The sequence below is a fragment of the Octopus sinensis genome, linkage group LG2 (genome assembly GCF_006345805.1).
Source record: "Octopus sinensis linkage group LG2, ASM634580v1, whole genome shotgun sequence".
Lineage (NCBI taxonomy): Eukaryota > Metazoa > Mollusca > Cephalopoda > Octopoda > Octopodidae > Octopus > Octopus sinensis.
Genome location: NC_042998.1, coordinates 97,006,756 through 97,030,628, shown reverse-complemented (window position 1 = coordinate 97,030,628; position 23,873 = coordinate 97,006,756). Strand labels below are relative to the sequence as shown.

At 33.8% G+C, this 23,873-nt stretch overlaps 1 protein-coding gene across 2 annotated transcripts in view; it reads left to right on the top strand.

The window, feature by feature from the left end:
• Positions 1-23,873, top strand: part of LOC115225397 (centrosomal protein of 290 kDa-like) — a 141,116-nt gene that overhangs the window by 6,984 nt on the left and 110,259 nt on the right. For both annotated transcript variants that reach the window (XM_029796355.2, XM_036498548.1), the window contains exons 2-14: positions 930-1,043; positions 4,094-4,235; positions 6,111-6,166; positions 8,247-8,396; positions 11,557-11,610; positions 12,038-12,190; positions 12,961-13,074; positions 13,960-14,028; positions 17,213-17,302; positions 18,199-18,321; positions 19,323-19,440; positions 22,513-22,610; positions 23,755-23,826. In XM_029796355.2, coding sequence (XP_029652215.2) covers positions 954-1,043; positions 4,094-4,235; positions 6,111-6,166; positions 8,247-8,396; positions 11,557-11,610; positions 12,038-12,190; positions 12,961-13,074; positions 13,960-14,028; positions 17,213-17,302; positions 18,199-18,321; positions 19,323-19,440; positions 22,513-22,610; positions 23,755-23,826 — 1,329 coding nt within the window. In that variant the 5' untranslated portion in view covers positions 930-953. The remainder of the gene's footprint in view (positions 1-929; positions 1,044-4,093; positions 4,236-6,110; positions 6,167-8,246; positions 8,397-11,556; positions 11,611-12,037; positions 12,191-12,960; positions 13,075-13,959; positions 14,029-17,212; positions 17,303-18,198; positions 18,322-19,322; positions 19,441-22,512; positions 22,611-23,754; positions 23,827-23,873) is intronic.

Genomic DNA, 23,873 nt, shown 5'->3' with positions numbered 1-23,873 from the left:
CATTAGATTGACATGCTAAAGATGTATAATTGCCCCATCCTCATTTAGATCTTTAAGGTTCATAGTGTTTAGTGGTTTAGGTGATGAATTCACAGTTATATGGTTGTAGTTTTGATTCCTGGATTGGGTGGTACATTTCATTCTTGAGCAAGGCTTTGCATTCCATTTTGCTCTAGTCTGCTCAGCTGTAATGAGTTCCAGCTGAGTGCTGGTGCAGGTCTCTGTTCCTTCAACTCTCACATCCTGGATGCTCCACTAGGTGAAGGTTAGGAGAGCCAAAAGGGTGTATGTCTGCTTGAAATTACGAAGGTATCTAAAACAATTAGTGAAAGCATAGTAAATACTCCACCCGCAAAGACCAGTCCTTGTTGTGGTGTGGTAGCTTATGTGCCTTAATGACTCTGAGAACTATGCCAGTGAAGCATAAGCTCCTGGTGGTGGCCTTTCATACTGAACATGTTAAAGCTTAGGGGCCAGGTTAATATGGACTATCTCTTCTCAGAAGTAAAAAGGGATATGCATAAGGCCAGCACCCCTACCTAGAAAAAACAAAGCTAAGTTACAGAAGCATTGCTGACAATTTGAATCCAACCAAAACCTGAGAGAGGAGAAACAGCCCAGAGTCAAGAACAGCAGAGAAAAGTCATCAATGGCCTATGATTCATAGAGAGCAAAGGGCTTAAGTAAGTAAGTATAGTACATTCTACCATGTCATATTTGCTTGCAGGTAACAACTTTAGTTTCTATGAGTAGCTGTGTTTGTTTTTAGAATAAATGCAGTCCCTTACTATTTCACAAAAAGTATGACTTTTCTCACATTTTTTTCTTTTAATTATCATTGGCTTATGTAATATTACAATGAAAAGTGTTAAACTACATTTTACAGTTCACTTATATCAAATTTGTTTTATTCTTCATATATTCTTTAGTGACACCATTTTAAAATTTCAACAATGACTCCAATGAACTGGAATATAATCATGAAAACAACCAAAAGTAACATAGAAGATGACTCTGATATGTTGTTGGAAATGATCAAATCTGTAAGTTGCCTTATTTCTATTGATTTTATTTTAATCTTTAATTCATTTATCTTGATATTACACCGGAGATATAGATGTTAGATTTCATGGGAAAATTATCATAATCAATTAGTGTTGCTGTTGTTGTGTACCGGCTTGTAGGGCATGTTTATAGCTTCATATGTTTGAAAAAAAAATGTTGTTAGTTTACTCTTTTATGGATTTATTGTATCACATTTTTGTAGTACATCTTATTCTGGTGTGGTTTAGCTTCAACAACAACCACAGTAGTAATGTACCCAATACCTGTGGCAACAGCAATAAGGGCAACAATAGCACCTTCATTATAACCACTGTCATCATCATCACTCCCATCACCACCAATATTGTCTGTGGTAAGAAGTCAGTAATATCAGTCTTGAATTTTATGGAATCTGAAATGAGCTGAAGAAAAAGTGCAGCTGCATCAAAACACCAGAAATGCTACCACAACCACATCCTTTGTGCTTGCTGCACTACTAATAGCAGTGGCTTCTGCATCAACATTGCCAAGAGTTTACAGGGCCATGAGTATAGTTAAGTAAGTCTCTTTAGAAGTGATTTGAGCAGATGTGAATGAGAGACCAAAAGTCTCATTCAAGATGACAGGAGGATTGCCTTATCTGATGGTTGATGGAATGCAGTGTCATAGAGGATATGCAGAAGTACTACCAGGAAAACAGGTCTTTAATTAGTGTGAATACCCTGATCCAGGTACAATGGGAAAACCTAGACAAAGTTTCGACTAGATAGGCTTCCCAGATTGTTAAAAATCCAAGTGTCACACATGTGGCAGCACTAGCCACCTCAGAGCCTTTTTTTCCACGATGGGAGCTAACTTAGTAATTACCTGCACTGCTGCTGAGCACAATAATAGCATTAGCAACAGCAGCACTAGCAGCAGCGTCCACAAGGACAAACAATAACAACATTGCTAGTGACTAGTCACACAATACTACCACCAGCCAAAACAACTTCAGATGAGCATCTTCTTCACCCTCAGAATGGACAAGCTCAACACAAATAACCAAATCACAACCACTCAGAAGCAAATGAAACAGGAAAATGTGTGAAATGGCCGTGGAGGTTAAATAGTTCACTTCAAAACCATGTAGTCTAAGGGTCATTCATGCAGTGTGGGCTCTGTTGGCTAGTGTCTTCTACTGTAGCTGTGGGCTGACTCATGAAATTGATGGTCAGAAATTGCAAGCAACATGCATACACACATGCATGCACACACTCATGCAGATACACATATACTCACATATATATTTATACCCAGTACATAATGTAAAGTGGTTGGTATTAGGAAGACATCCAGTCAGAGGAACTATGCCAGACTTTAGAGCATGATGTAGCCTTTGGACCCTTCAGGTCCTGCCAAATAGTTCAACCAATACCAGCATGAACCATGGATGTTAAATGATGATGACAGTGACAGCAGTGGTGACAATAAATATTTATTATATCAAAAGTTGATAGTATGCTCTGATTTTTGAGTTTTGCCCCAGGTTTGGCTGTTGATGATTGATGAGCATCTGGGAAGAGCACTTGACTACAAAAAAAATCTGTCTTAGCAAGTTTTGTCTAACCTAAGTAAGCATTGAAAAGTGGATATTAATATGAATATGATGATGACTATTATGATATCATTTTCTCAATAATATGTAGTTTCAAGTTGCTATCAAAATATCTTGTACAGCTGGGTCACTGAAACTAAAAATAATTCATAATTATATTTTTGAATGCTTATTTAGCTTGCTCTAATCATCATCATCATCATCGTTTAATGTCCGTTCTCCATGCTAGCATGGGTTGGACGGAATGTTACTATTAATATTGTTTTCTATCAACCTCATATCCTCTTTTTTAGGTTATTAGAGTAAAATATCAAAATCTTGTAAATCTTAATAAGGCTTAAACATTTTTGTATTGGACTGCAAGTATATACCAAATTTATTTCAAAATCTAGGAGGAAAGAAGCTAGAAGATAGCACTTCTACTAACTCGGAGACAGCAGAGTAATCGGGGACATTTTGTGTTGGTTTTTTTTTAATTATCTGAGGTGGACTGCCCTACTATTGAAGAGTTTATTTATTTTTCTGAATTCTATTTTTCTATTTTTTGTATTGTGGAGTGAACTGACACCCCTGCACGTGACTGTCAGTGGACTGGACGAGTCTTATAAATAAATGAGCCAGTAGACAGTTAAGGTCGAACTGTGAGAGCATTAGTCTCATTATTGATTCTGCATTGGAGTATTGGATTGTTATTGTGTGAATGGTTATAATAAGATAACCAACTCTTGTTACATTGCTTATTTTTATATGGTTATATTTGGTACCATAATATATTGTCACACACACAGACATCATATATCATCACTGACGATATAACATTTTGTTATATCCTTGTTGCTTCCCCTTGTGATTAATGTGAACTCCACCTTTTTTGTGTGTGGCATGTAAAAAGGACCATTCGAGTGTAGTCGATGCCAGTGCTGCCTGACTGGTCCCGTGTCGGTGGCGCATAAAAAGCACTCACTACACTCTTGGAGTGGATGGTATTAGGAAGGACATCCAGCTGTAGAAACTTTGCCAGATCTGATTGGAGTCTGGTGCAACCTTCTGGCTTGCCAGCCTTCAGTCAAACTGTCCAGCACATGCCAGCATGGAAAGCAGACGTTAAACAACGACGATTTTTATTATTATTATTATTATTATTAAAATAAGGTAGCGAGGTGGCAGAATCATTACTGCAATGGTTAGCAGCATTTTTCTGACTTTACATTCTGAGTTCAAATGCTGCCAGGGTCGACTTTACCTTTCATCCTTTTGGGATTGATAAAATAAGTACCAGCTGAGCACTGGGGTCAATATAATTGACTAGACTCCTCCCCCAAAATTTCAGGTCTTGTGCACATAGTAGTAAGGATTATTAAACTTTAGCTTCAGTTTCTAAAAATTTAGAATGGTTCCAGGTATTATTGATAAACCAATATAATTTAAATTTGAGACTCTATTGTTTTGCAGTTTGACCATAATAAGGAGACAGAAATTGATCGTTTGAAGAAGTTATTTGAAGTGACTCGGGAGTTGATAGTATTGAAAAATGATCAGTTGGAGGAGGTAATTGTAAATATGGAAGAAGAAACTAAAAAAGAAGCAAAAAGAGGTATCTACCAATATTTTGTTATGTCATGAGCTTTGTGAATTATTACGTTTATTAGTAGAAAATCCCCAGTGTGTTGAACTTCTTGTTAACCTGTCCCAACACCACTATCACCCTCACCCAGCTGGCAAGCTGTTAGACTCCGTAGCGTGCTGGATAAAATGCTTAGTGATATTTTGTTTGTCCTTATGTTCTGAGTTCAAATTCTGCTATGGTCAACTTTACCTTTTATCCTTTCAGGGTCATAAAATAAGTACCAGTTAAGCACAGGAGTCAATGTAATTGACTAACTCCTCCCCACAAATTTTAGGCTTTGTGCCTATAATAGAGAGGATTATTATTGGAGAAGCAAGTCTATGCCATTGAACACCATAGTAGGTCATTGGATAGACTGATTGGTTAAATTACTTGGAGTCTCATTTAGTGTAGATCTCCAGGTGGACAAGAACTAGGATGAGGTTATAAGCAGGATGGCCAGCCTTGCTTAGAAAAAGGCTGATAGGAAACTACCCTTGAAAGGTTGAGCAGAGGTGGCGAATGCATACATCCCCTCTGTAGTAACGTACTACCTGACAATCGTACTTTTCTCCAGTCCACATTTGATCACCCTGGAGTATTTAGTTTTCATTTCCTGAGGAAAGGATGTGTTCCACTAGTTAGGCAGTCCATCTATTGCCACCACCTGCTGGAAGGCAGGTTTGGCATGCCATGGCTTCTGATGCACAGACATGTGCTGAGGCTGTGCAGCACATATTCCTGGATGGCGAACAAAGAAACCATATTGCATGCCTAGTGCAGTATCCAAGCATTGCCGACTTTTGCAATTGTGTTAACAGCTGTTGTCGTGTAGGATGAATCCGATCATCTGCCAAAGCCATTATGATGATTGTTTCACCATCTCCCTTTAGCAAGGCACAGCAAGCAGCATTTCTCTGTTTATGGGCTATGGTGAAGGAGATTGTGTGGTGAATAAGCTGAAAGGCTTGAGGAAAACATCTTCCTCTTTGGTCAAGCCCTCATTGACTTATTAAATTTGTTCGGCTAAACCCTTTGAGGTGGTGCTCCAGCATGGCCACAGTAAAAGTTAAAAGGTAAGGAAGATATGTGTCATTCAAACTAAATATTTAATATTTTCTCTCCTGTTAATTTTTGATATTGTTATGGGAGAATCCTGAACTCGTGATTGAAGGTGAACTAACTGATTACAATAAATAAGAACTGAGTGAAGTGTCAAGGGGTGAGGTGGGGGGTCAAACAGTGTTAGTTTGACCATGTTGTTTAACTGTGTTGGTTTTGGTAGTTGAACTGTGAATACTGAGTATTGTACCTATGTTCAAGTAGTATGGAGTGCATTCTGTGACAGGTTATTTTTAGATAACAACAACCTACTATTTATTTTTGTAATACCATTTTACACCAGACATGTATACCATGTCATAACAGATACATATTTTATTATTGATTTATTTACTCATTAATTGCTTAAAATATTCACTGATTTAAAATATTTACTAATTTAATTGTTTATTATGTTCTATGTTTTTCTGTTTTCTTGGATTTTATTCAGACATTGTTTTTTCTTTTCTTGTACCATTCCTTTTAGCTTCTTTAATATATTTTCTCCTAGTTTCTTTTCAACTTTTCACTTAGCTTTCTTTCTTTATTTTTATAAGCTTTTCTTCATTTACTTCTGTTTATATTACAAGCATTATTTTGTTCTATTTTCTTTGTTTTTTTCATTATATTTTTTATTTCAATATTCTTTTGTCTGTGTTGTTGTTGTTGTTAGTGTTTGTTGAATCCTGATTGATTGAGACAATATTTTAACTTCTTGTTTGGCAAATAATGTAACTTGACATCTGATCTCTATTTTTACAGAACAGAAATTGCAAGCTAAAATTAAAGAGTTAGAACTCTTGAGTAGCAATCTGAAGGTAACTATCTTTTGTTTGGCACACTTGTTTCTTACTTTTAAATTTAATAATGCTTTCTTCTATGAACGAAGGATTTTACATTTATAGCAAATGAGAGATGGTGAATACAATGTTCATATCTTTCTGTTAGAGAAACAAGTGGAATTAGAATACTTAATTGTAGACTCAGAATGCAGAGATCTTGTTACTGTCTGAAAAAAGGTAGAGTACAGAAAAAATTATGTGTAAAAAGTATATCTATAAACCAAAAAAAATTACCTTCCACCCTGCATTTTTCCCTGTGTGTATATAGATGTGTATATGGAATCCTTTGTGCATGTGTATGGATGTGTGTGTGGGTATGTGTGTTATATAGATGTGTGCTGTATGTGTGCATGTGAGTACATGCGTATATAGACGTGTTTTACTCAGTGTTTTTACACATTTTCCTGTATCTTTTTAGACGTATGTATAATCCTTTTTGTGCGTGTGTGTGTGTGTGCGGGTATGTGCGTATATGGGCGTGTGTGTGCGTGTTTAAGGATATGTGCGTTTATAAACGTGGTTTACTCTTTGTATACTCCCTTATGCCTTTTTTCTGTATTGTTACCCTTAATCCTGTTTTTTATTGTGCTTGTGCTTATGTAGACGTATGTATGAACTTTTACAGTGCACGCGTGTGTGTGTGAGTTTGTATGTATATGCATATACATTTGGCGAAGGATGCAAGTTAAGATGTGTATGTTTTTCTAGTGAGGGTGGATGAATGTATGCGTACGCACATGGGTGTGCGGGTGCACATGTGTAGGTATGAACAGGTGCACTTACGCGAATACTATGAACCTTTTACTTCCTCCCCTCCCTTAGTGGTCATTCGAATAGCTCTTTTGTCTTAATAGCGGTCAATAACACAGTAATTTCCCTTTGTATAATGGTCATTTTTCATAGCGTTTTTCTGATGGCTGGATAACTGAAGAGATGGTGGCGTGGATTTCCACCTTGGCATCCGAAACTCGGAGTTTTATCTTGGCTACCTAATGATTGTCACATATTACTGTTACAGATAAATTCCTCTATTTACTTAATATCGAGGTCTCTTTCTTTCTTTTGCTATTTTACTGTTTTTATCAATATTGATATATATATATATATATATATATATATATATATATACACACACACATACATATATATGCATATATATTATATATATATATATATATATATATATATATATATATATTGGTAAAAACGGTAAGATAACAAAGGAAAGAAAGAGACCTCAATATTATGTAAATAGAGGAAATTTATCTATAAAATAATATGTTACAATTACTCTATAGTCAAGATAATCTATGTAATACACGTCCATATTAAATTCTTCTGTGTGTAAGAGTCCTCAACCGATGTTAGGCGATAATCCAAAAAAGCCGTATTAGCTCTTAGTGAAGAATAGCGTTGTCTGGGAGGTAATTTATTGGTAAAAACAGTAAGATAACAAAGGAAAGAAAGAGACCTCAATATTATGTAAATAGAGGAAATTTATCTTTAAAATAATATGTTACAATTACTCTATAGTCAAGATAATCTATGTAATACGCGATGTTAGGCGATAATCCCAAAAAGCTTTTTTGGATTATCGCCTAACATCGGTTGAGGACTCTTACACACAGAAGAATTTAATATGGACACGTATTACATAGAGTATCTTGACTATAGAGTAATTGTAACATTATTTTATATATATATATATATATATGTAAAAACACACACCTCAAGACAAAGAAAAAAAGAACTGTGTTATGAATGATAAGGATTTCTTTTGTATGGGTCAGTTTAGGGTGAAATAAACTAAGGTAAATTTTTATGTGGAATCAGATATCATTTGAACTGGTTTAGCATTAGTGTTTATTGTATTAACTCAGTAGAGATTTGAACACACAATGTAGAGGGATGATGTTATATACTGTTAGGCATTTAGATTGACACTCTACTGGGTTTTTTTTACCAACTCACTAACTATTTCAAGAAAATTAAAATAACCACAAAGATTCTATTGTAGTTTATATAATATCTTTTGTTTTATTTTCCTTTCTTTCAGAAATCTAGTATAGATGGAGATTATACATCTTCCAGTACCAGATACTTGCAAGAAGAGATTAATCATCTAAATAACCAAATTCATCATTTAACTGAAGAAAATATGGAATTGCAAAGAGATCTAGATGACGAAAAGAGATCTAGTGAAAGGGTATAATTATTGACTTCATTATTCAGTGTGTGTGCATGTATGTACGCATGTGTGTGTGTGTGTGTTTGTTCCATCTGGATGATTTTCAACTTTAGTAGAAGTGGCAATAATTTTGACAGGATATCTTAACAAACTTCTTTTCTACTTTAGTAGTTTAGATTTATATTTAAATGTTTATATAGTTTACAGTATTATTTCATGGACAGTTTTGTTTCCATTTTCATAACTGTGAGGCTGACCTCCCACTTTCTCTTTGTTTTAAATATTGTATTAGTGTGACTGGTTTCAAAATTTCTCAGACAGATTCTTTTATATTAATTCTGTGGTGGTTCCTAGTTCCTAGTAGATATCATATGGAAAAATGGTCGAGAAGTTCACTTTTCAGTCATCAGGCGCAGAATTTGATTTCACTACAAGTCATCTTGAGCAAGTGTTTTGCTCTAGCCTAAGATCAACCTGTGCTTTACAAATGAACTTGGGTAAATGGAAACTGTATGGAAACCCATAGGATAGCTTGTGTAATTCAAGTCTGGTTTTGTCACACTGTCTCATCTGATTCTGCCTGAGAATTTTGTTAATCCTTCAGCATTTAAACTGCCTGAATGAAGCTCGACTATTCTTCCTGTTTTATGTTCAAACTGATCAGATCCTGCCTCTCACACTTACTCCTCACTGTTATTGTGATCATAAACAATCACATCTCCAAAATCTTAAAACTATGAGATATTGCATGATTATCTCAAAACAACTCAGAGCAATCTGAATGTTAAAGGGTTCAAGGTACATATGTCTGTGGAATACTCAGCCATTTACACACTAATTGAATGTGTTTGGCAGTTCTTATTGATTGAACAACTGAAAACTCATGGTTGAAAATTCTGATCAAGATCCATTTATGTAGTTTCTGCCAATATAGTTCTTTTGTTCATTCAAATTACTCTACTGTATATTTGAAAACTTGGCACATAGAATAGTATTTAGTCTTTTGTTTCTGTACTGATATATATATATATAAGGAATTTTTATAATTTTATTATGGGTAAGAATGGAAACAATTGTATGTAATTTGTATTTAATATTTATTATTTATTATATTATTATTATAAGAATATAATATAATATTTTGTTAAGAAATTTTAATTTTTGAATTGACAGTTGTATATCTTCATTTTCTTTTCATTTTTATAAATCTAATATATACCCATGTGAATTTTTCTCTACTAAATTAGGTATTAAACAATTGAGCCAGTGAAAAGTTGGCTGTATTCATCCCTATTTTCCTTATATATATATAATATATAATATGGGTGGCTTGTTAGCAATTTAACAACTTAAAGGCAAATGTATAGATATCACTAAGGTGACAAAGGGTACAAAGTGGTACTGGCATTGCTAGAAATAAGAGTGAAAACAATTCATTAGCCACAAGAGCACTAGCTTAATAAGCTGACAAGGGAGGCAAACCTCCCTATGGTTGCAGACATAGCTATATCACTAGTTATTTCGAATTTTGATGCAGAGCATGTGTATATCATTTTATATATTCTTATATATGTATATAAGTATATTTTTCCTTTTTCTCCTATATATATATATATATATATATATTATTTATATTTAAATCTTATTTTATTTATATTTTAAAATCACACACACACACACACACACACACATCAGTGGCTTTTATTGCACCTAGGGTTAAGCTCAACTCACCACATCAACTTATAAGAAAAAACGTTGAAAACATGTGCTGATTTAAAAAGTGGTAGAAGTGAAAGCTATAAATAATATTGGTGGCTTATTAACAATTTAACAACCTAAAGGTAAATTTGTAGACATCACTAAGGTGACAGAGGGTACAAAGTGGTACCTGCATTGCTAGAAATAAGAGTCAAATTTATATATATATATATATATATAATATATATATATATATGTATGCATGTATGATGATGATGATATATACAGGTGAGTATGTAAGTGCAAAACAAGCTGGAAAAAATAGTACTCGAATACCAAAGGTAGAGTAGTATGCTTTTATTAAAGCTGCAAAATTATCCCCAAACTGTTTCATGTTGTCATTTATGAGACAGTTGTGATGAAAACTCATCACAACTGTCTGATGAACAAGAACGTGAAACTCTGAGTAACAGTTTTGTGATAATTTTGCAGCTTTAGTAAAAGTATATATATATATATATATATATATATATATATATATATATATATATATATATATATATATATATAATTGATGAAGGAAATGGAAGATGGATTTAGTATGAATCTTTATTCAGCACAATGACCATTTCAACCTATTCTGCAGCTGTCCCATTGGAGTAGGATATTTTGCATCTAGTTGTGTTGCATCAATCCGTGCAGGCTGTGTCACTTCAGGTACTTGGTGTGAAAAAAGGTATCCTGCTAGATGTACTGCGTTCTCTTTGGCATATTGTTTTTGCTCATTGTACATTCGTGCACAGACAGAAAATAGAATAATTTGGTGGTTGTAGGATGACATCAGGTAGCCCAAACAGTGAATGTGCTTTAACCAACATACTAATAGACATATATCCAAAGTCCAAATAGTTACACACACACACACACACACACACACACATATGGTGGTTATCTACTCCGTATGCAGAATCTGACCACCTCTTGTACTTACATCTTAGATCCATCATGGCTCCTGATGTGGCTTTTTAAACCAGACAGTGTATTGAAAAAACACCCACATAGATTGCATATCCAATTTGGACCACCAAGAGCTGCAGTTAAGTTCTGATCCATGTAGATCTTAAAATGTCTTTTGAGGCCTCTGTTAGATTTGCAGAGCTTATGGCATACACAGCATTGACAGGTGTGCTCAGATATATAGGCAGAGTAGTTGGTGGAGGAACTCTTCAGTAGTTAACAGCCATCCAACAAATATGTGTATATCATTTTATATATTCTTATATATGTATATAAGTATATTTTTCCTTTTTCTCCTATATATATATATATATATATATATTATTTATATTTAAATCTTATTTTATTTATATTTTAAAATCACACACACACACACATATATACATATACTAGTGTATATGTAGCTGGTATCAAACTAATGTATCATCATCATATATGAAAGACATTCTTTTTTTACTTTCAGTATAATTCACAGATCATTGATCTTGACAGAGAGAAGAGTGTTCTGCGACAAGAAGTAAGAAAAACAAATTCTTTTTGTATTGGATTTAAGTCTATTTCATGCATTGTTCTATTTCACTAAAAACTGCTACATTCATTAAGGCCACTATCAAACATTAGAAACAGTTCACACTTCCTATTTTATATTCTTATTCTTAGATCTAACCAGTACTTTCTTGTATAGATGGGAATATTTAAAAATATGTTTTACATCACTAACTATGTCAAAATTTCTCTTTGATGTATTCTAATTAGCCTTGTTTTATATGGGAACCTCAGATTTTACCTGGTCTTTTTTATCAAATGAGGAGAAATATAAGATAGAAAGTTATTTTTACCATAGAGCATCAAGTTCAGTTTTTTTACTACATTTCTCATCTTTACTATGTTTTATTTTGTAATAGAACTTGTATTTGTTTTAAGATACAATTTTATACTTCTAGAATGACCAAATGAGACAGGACATCAGTGACTATAAAATGCAGCTGCAATCTCAAAGAGATAATTTATTGCATCAGAAAGAAGGAGATCTGGAATATAAAGAAAAAGTATTACAAAAGAATCGACAGCTTGGTGAGGCAATGGAAGAATTACAGGTTTAAGTATCTCTACTTTGAAGTCCTTTTACTCTAATACTTTCTTTCCTTGAACTGCTGCTCTCTGGAACTTACTACCATTGTCTTGTTTTCCTCTGGTCTATGATACTCAATCCTTCATTTTTTATGTCAAGTAACGTCTTTTGAATTTGTAAGCCCCTTCTTTATCTTATGCTTCAGTGGTCTCAAGCCTTGTTTGGGACAAAATCTTATTAAAAAAAATATAGATAAAATAATATGGCATACTGCAGAGTTGAAAAATGATTAATTTAAAGAGGCTTTCAAACTTTGTTAAAATACTTTGTCATTAATGACATTTTGTTATAATGCAAACAAAAATATAAAATGGAAACCATGAAAAGTAACTAAAACAACCATCTTGGTCTACAGAATGAGACTTTACCATGATTTTTAATTCTGTATACGAGGATAGATATTGTGGTCATTTGCAATTTAAAAAAAAAATCTTAATTTTTTCATTCCTACCCTCACCAAAAATATGGTATCAAAGTCATGACAGTGTTTAATTGAGAATCTAATTAACAATCTGTTTGATAATTATTTCTCTTCCACATCAATATCTATGAACATTGTTCAAATTTTGACACAACTAAAACAGAAGCAATACCTAATGCATCTCTCTTAGAAACAAATCTCATACCCCTTTCTCTAATCTATATCAATTTATTTCTTGAGGCTGTTGATTGCTCCTACTTTTCTTGAAGTAAGACAAATAACATAATTTCAGATTTCTATTTTTATTTACACAGAATTTAACTGATGCTAATGAAGAACTGAAAGAGCAAGTTGAAAAACTGACCAAAAAGTTGGCAGAAGCTGTCAAAGATATTGATCAAACAACTGAAGATTATTTAAGACTTAAGGTAATTTATATTAAATTTATACTCCTAACAATTGTTTGGAATTTTGGTAAAGAAATCAAAACATTTTCTCGTGGTATCTTCCATTCAGTGTTGTTATATATTCAAATATATTTGAAGGAAGTTCCTATCAGTGTATGAATAAATTTATGCAATGGCTGAGTAAAACTTTAAATAAAATCCTTGAGATAAATACTCAATGCAGTAGTATTATTGTCCAACTGTCCACTGTTGTAATTTCACTATCTGTTGTGGAATTAACTTGGTATTATTCAAAGTTAGAATGGCCCTGCGGTCTCATATCATGCCCAAAAGTTCATCAGGAGTCATGTTTATCAGGGAATAGATTCAAGGAACATGTTTATGTGCCTCGTCAAAATACTTTGGCTTGTGATTGAAAACTACAAACAATAGACATGTTCAATTTTGAAGTACATCAATGAAGGATAGTTAGCGTTTGCTTCATGCCACACTAAAAGACTGTTTATTTTTACTGCTATGCGAAAATGATTTTTCAAAGTTAATGTGAAAGCCTAGAATATATATTTGCCACTTACATTACACATACATTACAAAAATAATCAGAACTAAATATAAAAGACATTTAAAAAATAGAGAAAAGTTATCATAGAATGTAATGCTGAGAGGAAATATAATAGATTGAAGATTCAAATTAAATACAAAATCTGCATGGTAATTGATTTTGTGTTGCTTAACTTTGGTGGTTGGACAAAAACTGGTGATTTGTAAGTAATATAGCCATTATTGATTTTGTGTCTTCAGTTTCTTGGTTGTAACTATTCTATGCATAATTGTTTCAGAAACTATTCCATACATAAATGTCTCTAAGGGTTGACTATAATATTTATCTAATATCTATTTGTACAGAAAATTGTTGATGATGGTGATAATGTCAATGATAGATTGAAAGAAGAGAATATAATAATGAAAAGCCAGGTTAGTTTAAATATTTTTCTGAAACTATAAAAAATATGTGAAAATATGTACATCTACCCCAAAATTGCTGACTTTGAGCCAAAATTTGGAACCAATATATTATAAATACACACACACACACACACACACACACACACACACATATATATATAAGGAAAATAAAACAAGGTAGAAAATGCTAAAATAATTTTATCATGAAGAACATTTTAGTGCCGGTTTCAGTCTTTGCAACTTTTTCAACTTAGAGTAAAGCATGAAAAACAGAATTAAATGAAATGTTTTTTAAAAATATTTCCAGAGTTTTCAAATACAAGGTACTTTTTTCTTTTTTCTGTCTCTCTTTTTTACTCTTGTGAAAGCTTGGTAGTAGGTAGTAGCAGTCTTAAAAGAATATTTGATATGATTTCTTGGTTTTGATTGTTTAAGCAGCAGTAGCTGAGGAAGGAGGTGGTGAAGAAGAAGAAGAGGGAGTAGAAAAAGAAGAGAAAGAATAAGTAAAATACGGGAGTCGTATGACAGTACTAGGATGTCGGTGGAATCCTCTTAAATGATCAAGTGACCTGTTGTGGTTGTAATAGTAGTGATTAAAATTGTTCTGAATAAATTCATGGGTAATGACTGTTCTGAATATATCATTTTTAATATTTGTGTGGGTATTATTCTAAGGCCCTTGTAGTAGTGTCATTTATGATGGATACATTCAAAAGGGGTCTATATTTTGTGATAAAATATGACTCTTTGCTAATGCGCTGATTATAGGTGGTCTCATCCCTGAATTTATAGAGGGGAAAAATTCTGAAGCTGGGTTGTTTGTTAGTGGCACAAATGTTGATGTGTTCGTTGAATGCTATTTTTCTGTATTCCCTAATTTTGATCTGGGATCTGTGTAGAGTCATCCTTTGACAGAGACTGTTTTTGGTTTGGCCTATGTATTGCTCTTGACACCTTAAGCAAGTTAATACATATATTAGGTTTTCTGAAACACATGTGAAGTTGTCTTTCACTGTTTGAAAGAGAACTCTGATCCCTCAGTTAAGTTGACAAATATACCACAGTTAGGTCTTCTGCATTTTTTTACTGATGGCTTCAGTATGGTTGTCGAGTATACTTGGGCTTGTGTTAGGAGACTTCATAGATTTGGGTTGCCTTTTGCTCTTTATGATGGTGTGTGTTTGGAGGATTAAATTCATTCTGTGGTCCCTTTTTAGTAGAGGAATAATCTGGAGAATGGTGTTGAAGGCTTCATTGTTAAGGAGTTGTAAATCCTTCTTTTGTTTGGGATATCTGTGTTCATGGATGTTGAGTTGTAGGGCATGTTGAAAGCCTATATCAATTAGTGATGGTGGGTAGTTCCTGGTAATGAGTGTATCCTTCAGTTCATGTAGTCATGTGTCCCTGGTGTCTGTATTAGAAACTATAGTACAAATCCTTTTTGCTAGATTGAAGGGGATATTCATTTTAGTGTGTCTGGGGTGGCATGAGTTGAACAGTAGATATTGCTTGGAGTCTGTGGGCTTATAGTATATATCTGTTTCTATTTTGTTGAATTTCATACTGAGGATGTCAAGGAATAGAAGTTGTTGATGGCTATATTCCATCGTAAATTGACTGTTTACGTCAAGTCCATTTATAAATGCTTGAAATTCTTTAAGTCTCTCTATACTTTCATGCCAAAGAATGAAACAGTCATCCAGATACCTCTTCCAGTTATTTTCTATGTAGAGGGAGAATGGGTTGCGGTATTTTTCTACTACCTTATGATAAAGACTGATTTTTAGATATCCCATGACTAGGTTAGCAAAAGAGGGGTGGGGGGCATTCTCATACTAATCGCAGTCCCAGATTTTTGTCGATAGAAATTGTCTTTGAAGATAAAGAAGTTATTCTCCAAGATGAATTTTTGCCTTTCTATTATGAATTCTTTATTGATGTGATGTGGGAGTTCATTGGAGTAATTCTTTAGCCAGAATTGAATTGCCTTTATTCCTAGGCTGTGGGAGATATTAGAATAGAGGTTGACTACATTGAAGGATACTAGTAGAGTGTTTTTGTTTATTATTTTAGGGAGGTGATTGAGCATATCTAGGTTGTCCTTTATGTGGCTTTTGATATGCGTGAGGAATGGTATTAAGAGGGTATCTAAAAAGCTACTGAGGTGATGGGTTTCACCTGCGGGACCTGCTATTATAGGTCTTAATTTGAGGTCATTAGGAATAGGGACTCTGAGAGAGAGAGAGAGAGAGCGACACACACAGAAAAAAGAAAGATATCTCTTGTATTTGAAAATGATGGAAATATTTAAAAAAAACCATTTCATTTAATTTTGCCACTATTTAATTGTTTTTCATGCTTTACTCTAAGTTGAAAAAGTTGCAAAGACTGTAACCGGTACTAAAATATTCTTCATGATAATATTATTTTATCATTTTCTACCTTGTCTTATTTTGCTGATACATATCAACTCATGTTTTCCTTTTCAACCTTCTACATATATATATATATATATATATATATATATATGTATATATGAAGGCACATGGCTCAGTGGTTAGAGCGTCGAGCTTACGATCGTGAGGTTGTGAGCTCGAATCCCAGACCGGGCTGCATGTTGTGTTCTTGAGCAAGACAGTTTATTTCATGTTGCTTCAGTTCACTCAGCTGTAGAAATGAGTTGCGATGTCACAGGTGCCAAGCTGTATCGGCCTTTGCCTTTCCCTTGGATAACACTGTTGGCGTGCAGAGGGGAGGCTGGTATGCATGGGCGACTGCTGGTCCTCCATAAACAACCTTGCCTGGACTTGTGCCTTGGAGGGTAACTTTCTAGGTGCAATCCCATGGTCTGTGTTGTGACCGAGGGGTCTCATATATATATATATATATATATATATATATATATATGTACCCACCCATGCCAGCATGGAAGGCAGATGTTAAATGATGATGGTATACATACATATATGCATTCATATATATACAATAAAATAAGTACCAGCTGAGCTCTGGGGTCGATGTAATTGACTTGCTCCATCTCCTGAAACTGCTGGCCTTTGTGCTACAATTTGAAACAAATATTGATGTTTATCTAGCTTATGCGATATTAAATTAAAATATGCATATGGAGAACATTGCAATGTTTTTTATTTCTTCTCTTTTTTTTCACTTTGATATGTATTTATTTTTTCAGCTTACTGATTTAATGGAGAGGTTGCAAGTCAGATCAGATTCTGATGATTCTGTCATGTTAGCAGTGAATGAAAAAGTGAACGAATGGAGGGTAAATAATTATTCATTGAATTTTACCAAACATTGTTCTTTATACTGACTGTTTTATAGACATGTTGAGAAATGAAATTCTCAGTCATTTTCTACTGCATATTTGCCATTATATTAAATATTATAACCAATGTTTTCTCTTCTACAAATGATTTAATATTTCTTTTTTATTCATCTGTAAAGTATGTTAGCTATGAATTCATAAGTTAATTATATACTTCAATTTTTACTTAATGATGAGTTTGATCTCAGTATTACTGCAACAAGTCAATTGGAACCCATCAATTTATTTTTTAGGTTTTTTTTTTTAATGTTTACATCCATATTTCCGTTTCTAGGATGATGTTTTCAAATTTAGACATTTTCATATTGCTTGGACAAAATATTTTTATAGTTGGATACCCCTCCACTTTCTACTAATTACTTAATCATTATCAAGATGTTAAAATGAAATCTGTTGTTAGTTAGATTGATTGGTAGAACAAACTGAAATTGTGTGCTCTTAGGCTACCTTGGCTATTACTAAGTTTAAATTGTGGACCATTTCATAACCTTAGAAGCTTAACTTCATAGCCTGAACTAACAAGGGAGTTCTCAGAAATAGAGATTGAATATTCCTTTCAAATCACACTCCACTGTATTAAAAAATAATATATTAGACATTGTGGTTTGGGTTCCTTGAAAATAGGTGAAAGATAGGCTCAGTCTAGTTGAGATGTCTTTCATCATATGGTACTGGACATTATTAGAGCATCTGGGGAAATTCCTTGTTGTATTTGTTCTGGCTCTTTGCATTTTTGGTTCAAATGCTGCTGTTACCGTTTTTAGGTGCAGACTTAAACTATTGGCAAAGTAAGCTTCATAAATAATTATCTGGAGAATTTTGTTCCTTTACAGAAAATTCTTATAGAAAAAGACAGAGACATCATTAGTTGTCAAGAAGAAATCATGCATCTTCGTAAACAGTTGGAAGCAGTAAATTTAGATGCTGATCGTGCTTCATTAGTTGCTCTGACAAAGGTAAGCAGTGTGTATTATATGCTGTTTGGTTATGATTATGGTATGTTCTGCTGTATCAAGTTTGATTTTCTGTTAAAAGCAATGTGTTTTAAAAGAAAACCAACTGTAAACGTTTTTATATTTGATAATTTCTTAGCATTTGCATTAGTATGGCTTAATAAGTTAATATGAAGGTTCAATCTTAAATGTTTTGCTGTTCTTTCACTTAATGTTTTATTCTACAACCATGTGGTTTAGGGCTCACTGTGAAGTAGGGTGGGCTGATGACTTCTGCTACAATCTACTGATGACTATACCTTGTAGGTGGAATTGGTAGATAGAAACTGAATGAAGTCCATTGTATATGTATATATGTAAGCATGCATTGTGTGTGCATGTGAGAGAGAGAAAGTGTCTTCTTATTTTCTTCACATTGTTTGTATACTTTGTAAACAATAGATGATGTCTTGGTTTACATCTAATGCAAAAACAAGTCTGGCAATTGAGCTTTTTGTTGTTTGGAAGACTTAGGGAAATAGCACCTTATTTGGAAAGAAGTGAGTGTTGGTGACAAGAACGGTATCTAGTCAGAGAAAAACCATGCCTAAGTGAATCTTATCTGATCCATGCTAGTGTTGAATAAGAAGATGTTAAAACTGTAAAACTATGATGATGATTTATGAAGTCATCCTGTCAATAATGAACTAACACCTGTTTTTTGCAAATATTTTCCTTAAATTTATCCAATGTATGTGTGTGTGTATACATATATAAAACATCAGAATGAAAGTATAACAATGGGACACTTACTGATTAGCAGGATACATGTGTCTATATGATACTGAGCTTCTAACATGCTAATTCAACAAGCATGTAGCTTAGTTAATCTAACAACTGAATAATCATTTTTATAACCAACAAGGATCCATTTTTCTTAGGTTTACTCTATGTATTTGTGTGTGTGTGTGGTTTGTTTTTCAGTAAACTGTTAGTATGCATGAATTGTTCATTTATTACTTTAGGTGGTAGAAGAACGAGATCAACAAATTTATGAGTTGACTGAAGAGATAAAGAATCTAACAACAGAAATGAATGCAAATGCAGCCATTATGGAAGATTTGAAGAATGACCTGAGCAAAAGTAAGCTAACCTTAAAATAATTGGCATTTAAATCCAATATATGCTATTGAGGCAGTAGTAATTGATATATCATACTTAATTTATCAACATCATTGATAGGCCAACGACTACATCTATGTATTATACTCACACTGGATTAACCATTAAGCAAAATAAGCATGTGCTTAGGGCATCAAGGGAAAGTGGGGCACCACAGAAATGATAAATAGTTTACAGCACAAAAGAAAATACTTTAAACTTTCTAATATAATATTTGAAGAGGTTTATGTGATTGGAAATATAATTTTGAAGTGTTCTTTGTGTCATAGTGTGAGGATCTGATCAGAGATTTTGTAATTAAAAAAAGTAGGAGAAATTTTTTCAAATATAAATAAAGTGGAACATTATTTTCCATCTTACTGTTAGTTTTGTTTCATCTTGAAAAATAAAAATTTATTTTATAGTTTGTTATTGTTTAATTTTGAATTACATATATATGGGGACACCACAATCTTTTAAGTGCTTAGGGCCTCTATGGGTCTTAATCCAGCCCTGATCATACTTAATGTATACACATCGTTGACAGGCCAATTACTGCAGCATTCATCCTTAGATAACATCTCTTATGGATGTACTATATTAAAAACACAATATCAAAGGAAGATGAAAAAAATCAACCCAGCAGTGTCCAGCAAGAACACCTGATATATTTAAGCCCTTTTGAGCTTTTTCATTGACATCTAGACTGGCTATGAGTACATACTTTGTCTTTAATGACATTTGCTGATAATGTTAAGAAAAATCATCATCATTTAACATCTGCTCTCCATGCTGGCATGGGTCAGACGGTTTGACTGTAGCTGATGAGCTTGAGAGCTGCACCAGGTTCCAGTCTGATTTGGCATGATTTCTACAGCTGGATGCCTTTCCTAATGCCAATCACTCCAGGAGTGTGATGATGTGAAAAATTACCGAAATTCTTCTTTGATCACAAAACTAATTTTGAAAAGAGTGCAGTTGTTTTTATTACTTAAAACAGTCCTCTTAGTATGATAGTATGATACATAGATGGCTGACATTTAAATTTTTGTCAATCCTCTTCATCATTTTAGATACTGGTATAGGTTGAATAGGTAATCACAGCATCACACTCTGTCTGGCAGTCCTCTGTCATCTGGCACATGCCACAAAAAGGAAAACCTAACCATCTTGGTGTGTGTATCATGTTTCTGACTGGATGCCTTTCTGATCACAAACCAATTTATAGCATGGAGTGGGTACATCCTGTACCATTGGCATTGGAAAGAATGAGTGGAGGAAGTAAAAAGTCTTCAGAAATTCTGAATGAATTTTATCTGACAAGTTAATTGTGGATAAGTTGCTAGTCGTTCTTTTATTGGTAACATTCTCAGATGATCTGCTACCTAACTTCTATTCCTTTTCTATTAGGTAGGGAATTAGTTAGATAGGAAATTAGTTGGAGGCACAATGAATGCTCAGTAGATTTGAACACATGATCATTTGAGCAATTAGTCTAGTCTTGTAGCATTCAGATTACTCTGTCAAATGTACTGCTTATTTATTCACATTGTTTTGAATTAACCATGTATTATCTCATAACTTCAAGATTTCGATGATGTGATTGTTTATTTTTAGAACAACATTGTAGAGTAAATGTGAGAGGCTGAATTTAGCCAGCTTGAACATAAAACAGGTAGAATATTTAGGCTGGATATGGCTAGTTTAAATGCTAAAGGGTTAATCATTCAACTGTCTGCCACACTGGTTCTCAAACATGGTCTATATGATTCTTGGGGGTTCATATAAAATTTTGTTCTTAAAAATTTGTATGCAATGAAATGGTTATACTTCTATATACAGAATATTTTAACAATTTTTTAAAATACAATTCCTAATAATATTGAATTATAAAAAACATAGGGTTTTTTAAACATTGGTTATGAAGGTCCATCCAAATAAAACAGGCACCAAAAGGGTCCATAAGTAAAAAAATGGTTGAGAACCACTGATCTACATCATATGTATTAAACAATGTCACATGAGATATACTAGTATCCCATTCTGCAGGTACATTAAACACCAGGAATGTACAAATTGATTCCCTCAAATATCAGGAGGGTATCCTTAGAAGTAGGAGACAGTTTCTGTTACTAAGGTGATAAAGTTAGTAGTAGTGGAGGTTGTTCTGAAAGCATAGCTGCTAGAATAAGAATAGGCTGGGAAAAGTTCAGAGAGCTACTACCTCTGTTAGTAATGAAGGGCCTCTCTTTTAGAGTGAAAGGCAGATTGTATGATGCCTGTATATAAACAGCTATGCTACATGGTAGTGAGATGTGGGCTGTGACTACTGAGGATATGCGAAGGCTTGAAAGAAATGAAGCCAGTATGCTCTGCCGGATGGGTATTGCCAGTGTGTATATATGACAGAGTGTAAGTGATTTGCGAGAAAAATTGGGTATACGAGGCATTGAATATAGCATGCAAAAGAGAAGACGATACTGGTATGGCCATGTAATGTGTATGAATGAAGACAGTTGCATCAAGAGGTGCTACTCTCTAATTGTGGAGGGAACATGTGGAAGGAGTAGGCTAGGAAGATGTGAGATAACGTGGTGACAAAGGATCTTCAGATGTTAGGTCTCTCAGAGGGAATGACAAGGGACCATGACTCCTGGCAATTTGCTGTTTGAGAAGACATGGCAAGCTAAGTAAAATTGTGGTTGTACTTGCATAGAGGCATGTCCCCTGCTTCCCTCTCCAGTTGAGCATTCCTAATGTTGAGGGCTTGGGGGTGCTGGTGCCATATAAAAAGCACTTGTACCAGTGCCATGTAAATGCACCCACTGGTGTTAGGAAAGGCGTCCAACCATAGAGACCATGCCAAATCAGACATGGAGCCCAGGTTGCTCTTCAGCTGGCCAGCTCCATGTCAAACCATCCAACCCATGCCAACATGGAAAATGGACATTAAATAATGATGATAATTTTATATTTTTTAATGAGCTATACAAATTATCTGTATAATTTGTTTAATGTCTTCTGACAACTTGTTCAAATTATCTATCTTTGCAGAACCAAAAGACCATTTACATAAAAAATTGAAAGAACTTGAAATTCAGATGTCAAATAAAGATAAGCTTTTGAAAGATGCTGAAAAATCAGTTAAAGAGGTTTGTTAAATCAAATTATATTTTTATTTGGGTTTATTTTAAGATACCAGGCACAGGAATGGCTGTGTGGTAAGTAGCTTGCTTACCAACCGCATGGTTTTGGGTTCATTCCCACTGTGTGGCACCTTGGGCAAGTGTCTTCTACTACAGCCTCGGGCCAACCAAAGCCTTGTGAGTGGATTTGGTAGACGGAAACTGAAAGAAGCCCGTTGTATATATATATATATGTGTGTGTGTGTTTGTGTGTCTGTGTTTGTCCCCCCAACATTGCTTGACAACTGATGTTGGTGTGTTTACGTCCCTGTAACTTAGCGGTTCGGCAAAAGAGACCGATAGAATAAGTACTAGGCTTACAAAGAATAAGTCCCGGAGTCAGTTTTCTCAACTGAAGGCGGTGATCCAGCATGGCTGCAGTCAAATGACTGAAACAAGTAAAAGAGTAAATATTCACTTATCATCTCAGTTCTTAGATTTAATCTTATACAGGCTACAGTTTATAACAAAATTACAACCATTTTCACATAGGTTTTATTACATCTCATAATTATTCATTACCATAAATAGCTTAATTAATTTTCTTGAACTGTTCAGCCTTTGGATTCATGTACATTTAGGAACAGACTTTCTTTTAATGAAATACTTTAATGGAATACTATATTTTTAGAATAGAAAATGAAATATATTTGCTATATTGTGCTTATTGTATTGAATAATTCACCCAGTTGGGTATGATATAGCTCAAAATAGAATATAGAAAAAGGGAATGAATAGAAATTTCAGAAAGCAAAACTAAAATGATAGATCTTTAATTTCATCTTCTTTGATAATGCTTTTAAAACAATATATGCTGGATGATTTTCTGAAAGAATTATAATTATATTTGGAATATTAAATTTGGAACATTCAAGAAGTTGATGATATGGATTACGCCCTTTCCAAATATTAATAAGGTATTATAATATTATGATTGTACAATATTACAGGAAACTTATCACTGTAGTTCAATAAAAGGATATATGTACCAGTCTGGGTCATTGTGCAGTTGTTTACCTCAGATTTTGTTTTTACACTGAGAGGAATACATTTTTCATTGAAGTAAGATTTAATAAAACCATATTTCTAAAAAATGTGTACTCTTCTCTAGGCTGAAAATGATGCACTTGAGAAAGACAAATTGCTGGTCGATGCTTTAGAAAGAATGCATCAATATGAATCTGTGAGTATTCAATTTCTGCAAATATATATATTTCAATAAATTGTCAT